The sequence below is a fragment of the Rhamphochromis sp. 'chilingali' genome, assembly GCF_963969265.1.
Source record: "Rhamphochromis sp. 'chilingali' genome assembly, chromosome: 17".
NCBI classification, from domain to species: domain Eukaryota; kingdom Metazoa; phylum Chordata; class Actinopteri; order Cichliformes; family Cichlidae; genus Rhamphochromis; species Rhamphochromis sp. 'chilingali'.
Genome location: NC_137944.1, coordinates 4,576,382 through 4,590,836, shown reverse-complemented (window position 1 = coordinate 4,590,836; position 14,455 = coordinate 4,576,382). Strand labels below are relative to the sequence as shown.

General features: G+C 40.7%; 1 protein-coding gene across 1 annotated transcript; it reads left to right on the top strand.

Moving 5' to 3' along the window:
- The first annotated feature begins 952 nt into the window (after nucleotides 1-952).
- srd5a1 (steroid-5-alpha-reductase, alpha polypeptide 1 (3-oxo-5 alpha-steroid delta 4-dehydrogenase alpha 1)) lies at nucleotides 953-14,177 on the top strand. Its single transcript, XM_080862588.1, has 5 exons — nucleotides 953-1,372; nucleotides 1,602-1,768; nucleotides 3,923-4,024; nucleotides 11,550-11,700; nucleotides 11,829-14,177. Exons 1-5 carry the CDS (start codon nucleotides 1,062-1,064, stop codon nucleotides 11,893-11,895), a joined length of 798 nt encoding a protein of 265 aa, XP_080718714.1. The 5' UTR covers nucleotides 953-1,061; the 3' UTR covers nucleotides 11,896-14,177.
- The last annotated feature ends 278 nt before the right edge of the window (nucleotides 14,178-14,455 follow it).

Sequence of the window (14,455 nt, the reverse complement as noted above, 5' to 3'; positions counted from 1 at the left end):
TCTTATCATCTTAGATATGCAGACACATAACAGACACAAATCTGTTACTATTATTGTTATGATATCGTTTGGTCCTTTGGCCTTTCTTCTCTCACACTTTCCATAATCTTCGCCTGCTGGTTGGTGAAGATGATGGCCATGTCCCCAAGTTTAACACTTCATGTTAATTTTAAAATGTAGTAAATGTGTAAACATGAGTGAAAACACAGCCACTCTTTGTGAAAAATATTGATGAACTGAAAATGCTTGTATTCTATATGAAACATTCTTTGTCTCTTTTTGTGTGTGTTTATATGTTAACAGCAATGAAAAGTAAAAACAATGTTTTATATAACAGTATTAAAGTGACCGTACAAGTTGCTATTTTCCACATTACTCCACATTATAGTTCAATTTTGAGAAAGAGTCATTAAGAAAGATCGACTAACCATTTGTCATTAAAACTGAACAGTAGTGGCAGCCTGGAAAGAAGGAAAATATAAAACTGTAGCATAACCCTGGCTTGAAGTAAATAACACAACGTCACATTAACCCAGCAGAAAGTTATTACCCAAGAGATGGGTTAAATAGGCAACCTCATCTGGGAATTGCTGTGATTACAACAATAAACTGCAGCAACAATTTGCGTATGTTAAACCGAGAGATGTTTAACCAAGCTGAGTTTTGCACAAAGCAGTCGATATAAATGTTAATGTATAAATTTGGCAAGTAGGGGATGAGGAGAAGGTTAAATGACTTTTCCCCGATTGGACTTTTTATAAGCATTTTCATACACGAACAGCCGGCTCTCCGGCTGGGTTATGATCTCGCGAGAGTTTAGTCTGACGACTTTATGAACTCAGAAACCTATCGGATCCAATCTAACATGCTGATGCAAAGACCGAGCGCTTTCATTGGCTGAAAGGATCGGTTGCGTAATCGTTCAAGAACTCCTAATTGGTCCGAATCGGTCGCGAGCGTATGCGCTGTCCAGGCTCTTGTCTGCAAGCTAGGGAATAACCGGTATGTATAGTTAGCTAATTGCGAACGTTTTAGTTTTAAATATTAGCCCTCAGGTCGAAATGGATGCTCTCCTCTCCCTGCTCTTCTCCTCAGAGGAAGAGGAGCTGTACATGTTGGACCGCATGGCTTACTTCATGTTTTTAATGGCAGCCTGCACTTTTATTACTTTGCTGTTTGAAAATGTTCCTTACGGGCGGTATGCTACAAGCAAGTATGGATTTCCAGTTAACGCCAGGTTCGCCTGGTTCGTCCAGGAGCTGCCAGCCTTACTGCTCCCTATGTGTCTGCTACTCTGGACATCTTCTTCCAAGACGTCTTTACTACCTAATCAGCTCCTCATTGCCATGTATTTCCTTCACTATGTCCAGAGGTAAGCAACCGTGGGCAGTCACGTTTATTTATTTATACAGTGTTATAAGCAGGCTTGCGCAAGGAGCAGTGCTTAAGTACCCCTTCAACTGGGCAAAGAAACGCCTGATTGATTATGCAACTCAGATACAGGAGATGTCAAAATGTGCACAGATGAATACATTTCAGTATAAACATGCCATTACTCAAAATAATGTGTTCTTGTTGTGTTTTTTCTTCTTCTTCTGCAGAGCCTGCATTTATCCATTTTTAATCAGAGGAGGGAAACCGACACCGTTCGCTTCATTCGCTCTGGCCTTTGTGTTCTGCTGCTATAATGGCTTCATGCAGATCAGGTACCTGAGCCATTATGCTGAGTACCCAGCATACTGGGTTACACATCCATGCTTCCTCATTGGTAGGTGTCCTGTTCCCTGACTGTTTGCAACAGGAATGTGAATTATTTTGTTGTGTGCAGAAGTTAAAATGTTGTACTGAGTGTAATTAGTATTTTATAAGTGTACATAGGGATGGGAATTGATAAGAATTGAGCTAATATCCATATCACTTATCAATTCCATCCCTTATTCATTCTCTTACCGATTCTCACTGGATCTTCCTTGAGAATCACCCCCATCGCTAAGCAGCATATCAAAGACATTAAAGTCATGCAAATTAATTGCATGTTGTCTGGTCAAATGTTTGTCCATGTTGGAGGTATTTCCCCCTCTTTGTTGTGATCAGTGTTGGGGTCGTTACTCTAAAAAAATAATTATCACACATATTACAAATAAAACATTTATTAAAAGTAATGCAGTACGTTGATTAATTACTCCCAGGATTCAGTAATTTGTCTGAAGCAGAATCAGAATACTTTATTAATCCCCAAGGAAAATTCTGTATTTAAGTTAAAAGTAAAGGACATAGAAATAAATAAGAAAAAAAGTTAAACTAAAGAGAAAAGACAGGAGCAACTATAACAGGCTGCATGCATGGTTGACGCATGCGCACTCAAGATGATTTGTTATCCTACTTGTTACATTACTTTCATGTTACTCTGTAAAATGACCCGTAACACATTGTTTCATAATTACCATTTAACAATATAAACCTGTAAGCTATAGTTTCACATACCGACAAAAACCCCTGTCCTAATGACAGGGGTTTTTGTCCTTGGTATTGCACAAAACAAAGATAAAAACCAACACAGCGACTTCAAAGCGATCTCCACTGTGATTTTACTGTAGAAACAGCGACTGCAGCCTGACTGCTCATCAATTTGTTACCGGTTGAAGTTCAAGGTCTGGTTGATGGGCTGGCGTCGGCATTCACTCAGCTTTCACTGTGGTTCTTGGCTAGCCAAGCGTCCTGGATGTAGTTTCCACTTTACAATTGCACTCTCATCCTCTTGTGCAATTAAAAAATAACCACGCTGTAGACTGCATCAGTTGGATTACATAGTATCAGTTTTAAGTAGGGGAAGGTGAGGCTCTGCTGATTGCATAGTCCTCTACATGCACTGTGCTGTGCTGAAAACTGTCCAGCAGAGCATCTGCTGGACAGTTTTCAAAAACCCATATAAAGCAACATATACACATGTGGCAGTATATCTGGGATAAGTCCAGCCATGTATCTATCCACCCATTTTCTGCTGCTTATCCGGGTCATGGAGGCAGCAGCCTAAGCAGACGAGCTAAGACCTGACTCACCCCTTCCTCCAGCTCATCTGGGAAGACTGGAGGCATTACTGAGCCAAAAAAAAATATCTGTGTTATCTAGTAGAATGGTTACGAGCTGTTCTGTTTCGGTATACACTGGAAGCCCAGATGTTCTTGTTTTACATGTTGAATGCCCATGTGGGCATTCTATGTGATCTGTGGGTATCAGGTGATTCGTCCACATGTATTTGAGTTTTTCTAAGTGAGTGAGAAAGATGTTATGTATAGTTGTTGGTGTTTGTACACACATAAAGGTTTTTGAAAGGTAGAATTATCAGATTTGTCAGTGGGGTGGCTGCATGCCAAATAACCCCAGGTTCAGTCATCAACTCATCAACGAGACTCAGAGATACAAGGTTACAAAGGTGCACTTTGCCCACAACAAAGTGACCTGTTGTGGGCACTTTGCCCTCTTTCTGTCTGAGAACCACAGCCGGAGTGTGAGCTATTTTTGAAAAGTCAGGAAATGATAGATGTGGGTGGATATTTGGAGAGCTGTACCTCACAGATGACAGTGATTACACAGTTTAATACGTTCGCCAATTTGTGCACATTGTCTAAAGCATCATGTATGTATGTATTTTATTTATAACAACAGTTTCTCAACGCAGTTTTTCTTTTAAAACCTTCCCTTTTGTCCTGTTACAACTGGGAAAATATCGAGTCTGTATGTGACCCTAAGTTGGATTAGCAGGAAAACTTAAAATATGATATTTTAAGGTTGCTTTCGGAAGGAAACCAGGAGTATTCATCAAAATGTGGAAATGCTAAAAGAAAAAGAAACGCAAAGGTTTGCTCTCTGGCTTTTTGTCAGTACAGTCACTTGCTGAAACAGCTTTTGCTTTTGTCTCCAGGCTCAGTACTGTGGTTCGTCGGCTGGTTTATAAATGTACAATCTGACCACATCCTTAGGAACCTGAGAAAGCCCGGAGAGACTGGTTACAAGGTTCCCAAAGGTAAGAGCTTCAGTCAGACTCTGACATTTTATTTAGACTTGGGATTTTAAACTCATTTTAATCTCCAGTGGGTCAAACCAGTGAAACTCTTTCTGTCAGCGTAAAGGAGTTTAGGTACACATTTTGTCCCTGAGATAACTTCATAGGAAAAAGTGGTGTCGTTTCAAGGTTGTCTCAGTTCTTCTATCTGTTCTAGAAATGCTGCTGTGTTGAAGAAATAATCTGTCAGCACTACTCAAGCTCAGTTTAAGCTGTAAGACATAAATGTTTAAAATTACATAAAGTTTGTCACCCAGACTGTCCTGTAATTGTACAGCAGAAAGTTTTGTTAATTCGCAATAAAATAGCCTTTTAAAAATTGTGGACTTGTTGTTAAAAAACAACCAAAAAAGTGTAGCGTCTGTGTTGAGGGGGAGAAAAAAAATGAAAATACAGTTCAAAATGTGTGCACTCCTTCATATTGTCCAAAACTGTCCATTGGGCCTAATTGGAGTCTGTGCCGGGCTGATTCTGGGCCCCAGGCCTAATGTTTGACACCTTTGATTTAGACTATTTAATTTTCTGTTCAGAAATAAATTCAACAGCAGGTGTCCAGTAATTAAGGATAAATCATTTCTGTAAGTGTAGTCTTAAGTTTTTGCATACTCAGCCTAAAGTAAGCAATGCAACATTTTTGTTAGTAATTTGATCATTAAACGACGAAAGAAAACAATATATAATGAAATCATTTCATTAGGTTTTCATTGTACTCTGTAAAGTAAGCTATAAAGAATGGGGCAATGTAATTTCTCTCAGTCCTGGGCGAACTGTACATCGATTGTGCTGGTAAACTTTATTTATTTATTTATTTATTTATTTATTTATTTATTTATTTATTTAAGAGCTTAACTCAGAACACTGTCACACCAAGTTTACCTTTTATACGTTGTGTATGCATGTAAAAACTGGCATATGCATACAGAATGTAGAGGGGGAAACTGATCAAATCGATTACGTATTTGTGAAACATAGTTTCAGGCAGAGGAGTAACTGAGGGGCCATGCTAAGATTAGTATAAAATAAATAAGCATGGTTTCCAATAAAGCTATTCTAGCAAATTCCAAAAATAAAAGTATACAGCTTGAAATAAGCATAAAATACTTTCATGAAATTCTGAGACAGGGCCTTCTTCAATTTTAGGATACAGTCCTTCCTTGTAAACGGTGCCGTTTTTACATTGTGGCGCTACTTATTCTTAGGTTTAGACTCTGAATGTTTTTGTTGCAGCACACGTGATGAGTGAGAAGGAAGTCACAAAACCTGCAATCACATAATGGCCCTCGACGCTGCGGTCTCTGTGTGCTAGATGCTAATTTTCCAGTGTGGTCTCATGATTATACAGATCACACTAAGCAGAATCACAGGTTGTCACTAGCTGTCTTTGCCTGGGCCTCTGTGAGCCCTTACATTACTGTATAAACAGCTCTTGCTGCACATCCTCTAATACGGTCCAACTTGTAGGACTTTTAGTGTGTTTGCTTTCACTGACACAAACATGGAAATCTTTTAAACCACACAGAGTTGACAGTAATTGTTAGACAGTTAGCCAGGCGTACAGTGGAAGATGTGTGTAAATGTGAAACCCTCACTTATTCAGTATTCAGGCTGTGTACATAATTCATCTTTATGAAGTGTTCATGTTATTTGAGACTAATGTGCTTTCAGATTGATGTATTTATAGTATTTGTTTACATTTTTAACATTGGAGTGTTTTAAGCACAGAAGGGTCAGTTGACAACACTACAAAAGCAAAACAAAAAATCACATTTCACATGGGATTTCTGAAACAAGCTGTTGGTGTTTTCACTTATTACTTTCAAGTCTCATTGAATATAACATGTTCATTTTGTAAACCACTGCCCCAGTTGGTTAGAAGGGAGGCTTAAATGCAGAGCATGCCTCAGGCTGGGTCAACCATGTGACTGAAAAGTCCGTAATGTAAGAACATATGATGACCTTTGGTTTCTCAGTCAGAGTTGCCTCTTGATCTGTGACAGACCAAGTTGCCAACAGCCAAATTATTCTGCACGGCTCTTCACTAACCACGATAAAGAGGCTGCAAAGGAGAAAACTGTTCACTTGTCATTCTGCAGCTTTTTGCCATTCACTCTGCAGCCCGTCACCTCCCTCAGCTCCTCAGGCCCGATTCAGCTACTCTGATCTAGGGCTGCTCGATTATGGCAAAAATGATAATCACGATTATTTTTACTGAAATTGAGATCTCGATTATTTGACGATATTTATTTAACCCTTTAAGACCTACTATAGAACCAAGTCCGCCAGAGCTTATATTATTTTTTTACATGTTGTAGTGCCATTTGTGGGAGCATTTCAAGTTGCTATACAACTGTTATAGCCCATAAACGGGCGATCGTGGCTTAAGAGTTGGGAGTTCGCCTTGTAATCGGAAGGTTGCCGGTTCGAGCCCCGGCTTGGACAGTCTCGGTCGTTGTGTCCTTGGGCAAGACACTTCACCCGTTGCCTACTGGTGGTGGTCAGAGGGCCCGGTGGCGCCAGTGTCCGGCAGCCTCGCCTCTGTCAGTGCGCCCCAGGGTGGCTGTGGCTACAATGTAGCTTGCCATCACCAGTGTGTGAATGTGTGTGTGAATGGGTGGATGACTGGATATGTAAAGCGCTTTGGGGTCCTTAGGGACTAGAAAAGCGCTATATAAATACAGGCCATTTACCATTTACCATATTTTAATAATATGTATGCATTAAGTCCATAGTAACTACATTAATTGCAAAAAAGTGCAATAAACTACAAAAAAATTGAAAATCGTTTTTGTTTTTTTTACATATATTTCTACTTGGAGAAATTTAAGAGGTTTATCCCTCAAAACTTTAAATACAAAAAAGTTGCAAAAAATAGTTTACAACAACAGGAAATTTATTTTGAGTGTCTTCATAGTTTTATTTTGGAGATACACCAATTTTTATTGCAGGAAAAACGAAAAAACAATCCTATGATGCAAATTTGCAAAGAAAACAGCAGGTGCATCAAAATAAACTATTTCCAGCAGTGCAACTCGAGTTCTAAGCATCCCAGCAACTATTCAGAAAAGTCAAACATGACCAGTATAGGCTTTTAAGGCCTACAAGTAAAAAACTACATTTCCGCGAAAATGATGTCAGTTCCGGTTTCAGCCAGGAAATGGCGGACATGTGATAGTTCGCGCTGACATCTGTTTCAATGTGGGAAGTGTTACGAACAGCTGATCGGATCGGCAAAGCGTGTTTCTGGAATATTATGTTTTTGTTCCTGCAAGCGCTTTTTATGCAATTTTTGTAAAGCTTTATGTGGAAGGAAACCGTGACCGAGGACAAGCTGATGGCATAAGATGTAAGTACAACTCCTCCGGTTTCATATGCAAAATAAATTATTGCGCTAGCTTACACGGTCCAGGTTCTACAGGGATTTAAAAATAGTTACACAAAACGGAGCGTGCTGCTCTGACCGGCTTTAAAGGGTTAACAATGACAATGTATTGAATAATGACTTTAAAAAAATAATATAAAATAGTGTGCAACACCACTGAAGTTTTTTTTTTTTTACCTCTCTTTTCAACCAACGGCAGTCACTCTCCTCTCCAAATAACTTCTGCTTAGCTTTCCGAGCTTCCCTCGGGTCCTCTTAATCAGCGGTCTCCAACCTTTTTTGCGCCACGGACGGTTTATGCCCGACAATATTTTCACGGACCGGCCTTTAAGGTGTCGCGGATAAATGAGGGAGGGGCTAATAATTGGCTCAGTCATTTTTAATGATCGTTGAAAGCCCAGATCGTAATCGTGATTAAAATTTGATTAATTGAGCAGCCCTACTCTGATCTGGACTTCACTCTTTACTTTCTACAGCAGGGGTCGGCAACCTTTCTGATGGCAAGTGCCATTTAAAATTTCCTCAGAGGTCAGTGTGCCATCCATATGATTGCATTAGCAATAAATTGAATAACGCTCTATATGAACAGTTACACACTATATAGAGCCACTTTATAGGATTATATTTGTTCGTAGATGTTGGCAGCTGTCAGCGAATAGTTCTCAGCTATTTTGAAACAAAAAAAGACTTTTTATCCATAACAGCAAATGAACTGAACAACAGAAAATACAAATGCTATTTATGGTCTCCTCACAACAATGATAAGAAAAATAAACTGGGCCAATATGGCATGTTTGTTAATACAGAGTCACACATGTTAATGTGATCTCTGGTCTCCCACTCAGAGACTCGGGTCTCCGAGGGTCCAGCATTCAGACCTGAGGACTCTCTTCATGTGAGAGAAAATCTGCTCACACAGATATGTAGAGCCAAATACTGTCAATAAGGCCTCTGCAATGTTCTGAGGACAGTTAAACTTGTCAGATAGTGACGTCCAGCAGGTGAAAATCCAGCTCCATGAACACACACAGCTGTGGATTCCAGCTGCTTCGATGTTGCATTAACTGGCATTAACTCAGTTAATGCGAGACAAATCCAGCTGCTCATTAAAGATTTCTGGTTTGATCAGAAAATAAAACATTGGTCCAAACACCTGAAAGTCCCAAAATGCATTGTGTCTCGAGTCTATGTATGTATCAGAGTATTTCCGTGGTGCTGATGCTGTGCTGAGCGGAAAGCTCCAGAAACCTTTGAAGTGTCGGAATGTGGAAAGCCAACAGCGTCCCTCTCACCAGTAGGCTAAGTTATTTTTAGCCAATTACAAGTTGAATCTGGTAGTTGGGTTTTTAGCTAAGATACCGTCATTAAGAAGAGGCACAACTAATGTGTCTATGCGAGCTAATTTGCGATGTGCACTGGTGGCACGACCATTTATTTTTTTTGATGCACCTTCTCAGATTAACTCACTGCGTGTCGTGCCCAGGGCTGGACTGGGACAAAAAATTGACCCGGGCATTTTGACTAGAGACCGGCCCCCCAGGTATTAAAGCCATAAAGCCTTTGAATGAAAACAAACGCTGTTGTGACAGTGATGTACAGTCTTGTTGGTATATGTATGATTTCTATACATTTTACATCAGATAAAAACTTTCATTGTAAGCTTCAGATAATTTAATAACAGCCAGACATTTTAAATGAGAATAAGAAAGTATTTCTTTGTGCCCCCCTTTCCCTGTTAATGCCCTACCTGCCCTCCTGGCAAAACTTTGCTAGACCTGCCCCTGTACAGTTACCAGCTGTCAGCTACATAGAAAAGGATCCTGGTGTTATTTGTCTCTCAGAAACAGTTCATAACTTCCCTTCAACTCATCCATGTCACCTAAAAGGTAAACCTGTTTCTCCATCACCTGTTCAGCTCTGATGATTCAGTAAGGACATCTCCTGGTTTCATCTTCATGTTTCCCTCTCACCAGATAACCAAACCATATCATGACCAGCAGCTTTACAGCTGTGGCTCCAGCAAACATCAGCTGATACTAGAAGTTAATATTAAATAAATTCTAACAACAGCTGATCAAGCTTAAACGTGCTGCTGTTGTTTAGCGCGACATCCACTGGTTTCCTCTTTCTGGCGCAAAGTGGGCGATAAACAAACAAGAGAGACGATCAGCTGATCATTGATCAGTTTCATGATTGAAGTAGAAACAGGAGAGAGAGGGGGGAGAATGAGAGAAGAAGAGGCAGCTGTGCAGCAAAGACAGAATAAATCCAGCTTTGTGTCTTTTTCCATCCTAGACATCTCAGCTCAACACGAAACACGTAATAATGTCTCTGAATACGGGATGATTCCGTTTGTACGGGGCGGGTGGCAACTCTACTAGCTGACCTTATGGATAAAATAAAGTTCACTATCAGTAACATCATAGCACCACCCAGCTGTATAGAAACTCCGTCATGCTAGTTAGCACGCAGTACGAGTTATTGTAACTGACTGTAAAAAGTCAGCATAACGAAAATAAACTCCACCTAAACTTGGTTTATATCTGACCCAGATAGACTGCAGGTCGTAACTTCTTACCTGAAGTTCAGTTCACCTGACACTCGGACTGGCGGCCGCCTCGGGTCTCTCCTCCTCCTGTCTCCCCTCTCCCTCATCCACCTGCTGGCCTCCACCACTTGTTAATTTTACTGAATCTGCGGAAGCTCCGCCATAGCCACCACCAAACAACTGAGTTATTTTTACACACCGACCAGTATCTAGCCAATCCACCACCTTTCATTGTTTATACCGTTCCAAAAAAAAAAAAATCATCGGCCCACCGAGCAAATGTCTGGTATGCCCGTCCAGCTATGGTGCCATCAGTTAACCCTGCCTAGGGTTGCCGACCCCTGTTCTACAGACTCGACTCTGTTTAGTTCAGCTATGGTTCACTTGCTGCTCTACACAGGCAGCAACTCGTCTAATTCTCCACACATCTGTTATCCAACACCCTGGATCAGAATTCCATCCCAGATCCATTCAATCCCTGTGATAATTACTAATCTTTTATCTAACGACAGTGCCTTATATATTGAGCTATCTAGCTAGATCTGGGTCATGCTATACAGCCTTCATGTTGTTAGGCAGTCAGGACTGCAGCATTTAACACTGAGTGTCAAAATGATGGTTGGTGGTTCTCCGTACAAATGGTCGATAAATGTTTTGTTTGTTTCGGTGTTTTTGGGAGGGGAATGCAACACATCAACGTTCTCTGATGAGTAAACCCATTTTAGGAAGAGTTTGCTGTGCAGCCCGCCCCAGCTTGGCTAAAACAGACCTAACAACTGAAACATGAGTGGATTTATGGTTTGGTTTTGGTTTTTTTAAGTGTGTGTGTGACCTTGTACTGCATTTAACTGGCTGAGCACTGTATAAGATGTGACATGTAAGGAGGGGGTTGGGTAAACAAGGCATTGGTTCACGTCCAAATTCCTTTTGCAAAACAGGCTGTACGGTGGGTACATGGAATCAAACTGTTTTCTCTGAAAAATCCAAACCATAAGTTGGCTTCTACCTCTGTTAAATAAATCTGTAATCATAACGGGTTCACAAAGTGAGCGGCTCCCCTGACTGGGAGCGTAGTCACAACAAAAGCACCTTGAGCCTGAACTTGCACTGAACCTGTTGAAACAATCCTTCCCTGAACCTTAAAGAAAATAGAGCAGAGAAGGCGAGGTGTGAGGAAGCTGTGAGCTTTGTTGCTCCAGATCAGCCTACAGGCACGTCTGGAATCCCCTCAGCCAAGAATCTGCTATTTTCACATAAAGGGTAGCAGCACTGCTGAGCACATAGCCTGCAGTCGCATACTGAGTGCTCAGCCATGTATGTGTGGTATGAAGCCAGCTCTGTGAATGCCCTTTGCATTTTGTAACTGCATGTTGCCTCCAAATAAGATTCACAGGCAGTGGAAATGTCACCACTTCTTCAGCTTAGTATCAAATTGTATTCTGCAAAAAGTCACTGGATTTTATTTCCCTCAACATTAAAATGTTTGGGTTATTTTTGCATCAGTGAGCACATCAAAGGAGAAACCCACCTGCTCTAATGTCGCTGTCTTCCACCCACAGGCGGCATGTTCGAGTACGTGTCTGGGGCCAACTTCTTGGGCGAGATAACAGAGTGGGCTGGCTTCACTCTGGCTGGTCACTCTGTTCACAGTGCAGCCTTCGCCATCTTTACCGCAGTGGTCCTCGCTAGCAGAGCTGTGGCCCACCACAAGTAAGAACAAAAACAGGCAGCGTTCTCACACTCGGAGCAATTTTCCTGGAGTGTGCACACTGTACATTTTAAACAAAATTCAGAATTAACACAGGAAAATTTCTTGTTCCTTTGTTCTTGCTCTGCAGATGGTACCTTGCCAAGTTTGAGGACTACCCTAAAAGCAGGAAGGTGTTGATTCCCTTTCTGTTCTAGAAAGCTGGACACCTCGAAAGGTAATGTGTTCTCCTGCAATGGCGAAGAACATTCCTGTGATCATTTGCCTAATTTAGAAATTCTCTAATGTAGCAACAAACCTTGAACACAGCTTATTTTTTTTCCACTGAAAACAAGCGCACTCTTGGTGTGAAGAAGCAATTGTTAAAAGTCACCATCTCAGAAAGGTTTTTATCATTTGTTACGTTGGTAATAACATCACAAAGCACCAAGGAACCTCAACAAGCATGGACTGAATGTGCTGGAGGTGTTGCGTTTGCAGGAGAGGCGGCATTCAGCTCTCCTCCAGAGGAAATAAAGGTTGTGAATGGAGTAGCTCCATGGTAATATACGGGATTTATGACAGTCTACATCAGCAGTAAACAGCTTTAAGACTCTCCTCCTGCTCTGCATATTCTCCCAGTTGGAACATAAAGTTGGAAATGCAAAGCAGACATTTAAAATGGTCATTTTATCCTCAAGATTCAGCTGTTGCAAATCTTTTTAATGTCGATTCACATCAAATAGACGAGTTCTGAATCACGTAGAACGTGTTTTCTACTGGATTTTGCTCTGGGTGTCATCTACTGACCTCGTCATCTCAAAGTCCTGAAAGAGAAGCAACTTTGTGAATGTAACTGCATATCTGGACTCAAAAAAAGACTGGTCTGCAAAATTAGAATAGGAATGAAACATTATATATTAAACAAAAGTGGGAATCTGAATTATGTCAGAGGATGACTGGCGATCCGTTTGTCTCTCATAGCATAATTCCACCAGCTCTAGACGATGGAGAGAATATGGCTGGAAAAATGTGATTAGGTTCTTTATTACACCTTATATCAAAAGCAAGCAGCTGAAAACACCCCAACAATGCTGGAGATTATGTGGAGACTGGGACGCCAATCATTCTCATGTGTTTTGGAAGTGTAAAAATAGCAAACCTTACTGGGAAAGCATGTCATGTGAGGCACGAGTATTGTATTTTGGAATATGGGAAAATGTAAGAAAGGAGGACCATTACTTGTTTAAAATTATGTTGTTGTCAAGCAAAAAGATAATAACAAAAAACTGGCTGAAAAGTGACCCTTTAAAATTGGAAGAATGGACTGATGTAATTGAGGATAGATATAGATAGATCTCTAGAGATAGAGATGACCTACACTTTGAGACTGAAATCTGATAAACTGTGGACAAAATGGATAGCCTATAAGACTCACTCAACCCCATAAGGCAGGGACCTCTCCTCTGAGGGTTTTTTTTTTTTTTTTTTTTTTTTTTTCCTCTTCTTAATTCAAACAGCTTTTGGTTCTTGGTCCTTTGAGGCATAGGCGGACGGCCAGACCCTGAGAGAATGGGGTCCTGCTAATACCCGCTCCGGGTTCAAATATGTTATGATTGTGAATGGAACTGGACCTGTCGGGGAGAGGACCAGACTTCGGGCCCTGTCTGGCAGCCTTCATATGGATGTAAGAGTCTGGGTGGATGGTGTTTTTGGGACGGGATTGATAAGACAGTACTTCTCTATACATATGTGTATAATTATTCTTTGTTTTCTTCACCCCACAGATTAGGTGCGCTTTATTCCTTTTAGTTTGTTTCTTTTGTGTTCTTTTTTTCGTATTTTTTGTCTGCATGTACTACAAAGTTGGAAAAATGTACAAAGTAAAAAAAAAAAAAAAAAAAAGACTGAGACTTGCATCAGGCCTGTCCCCCACTCATGGACTGCGGGGACAGAGAATGAAGATCAAGCACAGGCGTCAATAAGTCACCCATGCCTGAAATTAGAAAATAAGAGTTGCCCCAAAACATGCCCCATGCTGGGAGTTTCTCAGAGAGATGGTGAAGAAGTGGAGAAGAAATTAGAGAAAAATATTGGCCTGGTGAAAGCAGGAGGACAACGCGTGCTGAATGAATAAAGCTGTGCGAGATGTGTTTTTGAAGGGACGGAGAAAAACTGGAAGTAAAGACAGGAACAGGAAATATTGGACTTGTCTCTTTCGCTCCATTACGGTTTCATTTTTGTTACTGTGAGTCATAATCTTGTCAGTGTAAGTTAAGACTTTTCTTAAATCATGTCATGGTTTGTTGGTACTCAGGTGCCCTTTTTTTGGGTGGGTTTTAAAAATGACTTTTTATTCAAAAGAAGTGCAGTTATCTTTAAAGTTTGCTCACTCATTTTCTGATGAAGTCCTTTTCCTGTCACAACTGAGGTCATGTCTTTAGGAATTTGATAAAGGGATTTTTACACTTTGTCACCAATAAATACTTTGACTGCTGCGTCTGAGTGTGATGATAAATGATGGCTGCTTTGCAGAGAGACGTCCTTCGTGCCCCCACCTTCTCTCTCTTTTTTCCAGGGTGTTTTTTTTTTTTTCTAGTTGTGCATCCTCTGTCTGGGCTCCTTGTAATTGCATCACTATATTACACAGACACTATTTACAACTGAGTGTGCCATTTGCCTGTAATACCATTCATCTTCATGCACTGTGTAATGGCTTGTTGGTCCCAAACTTAGACACACAGGCTCTGGATACAAGTAATATTTAATATACGCATG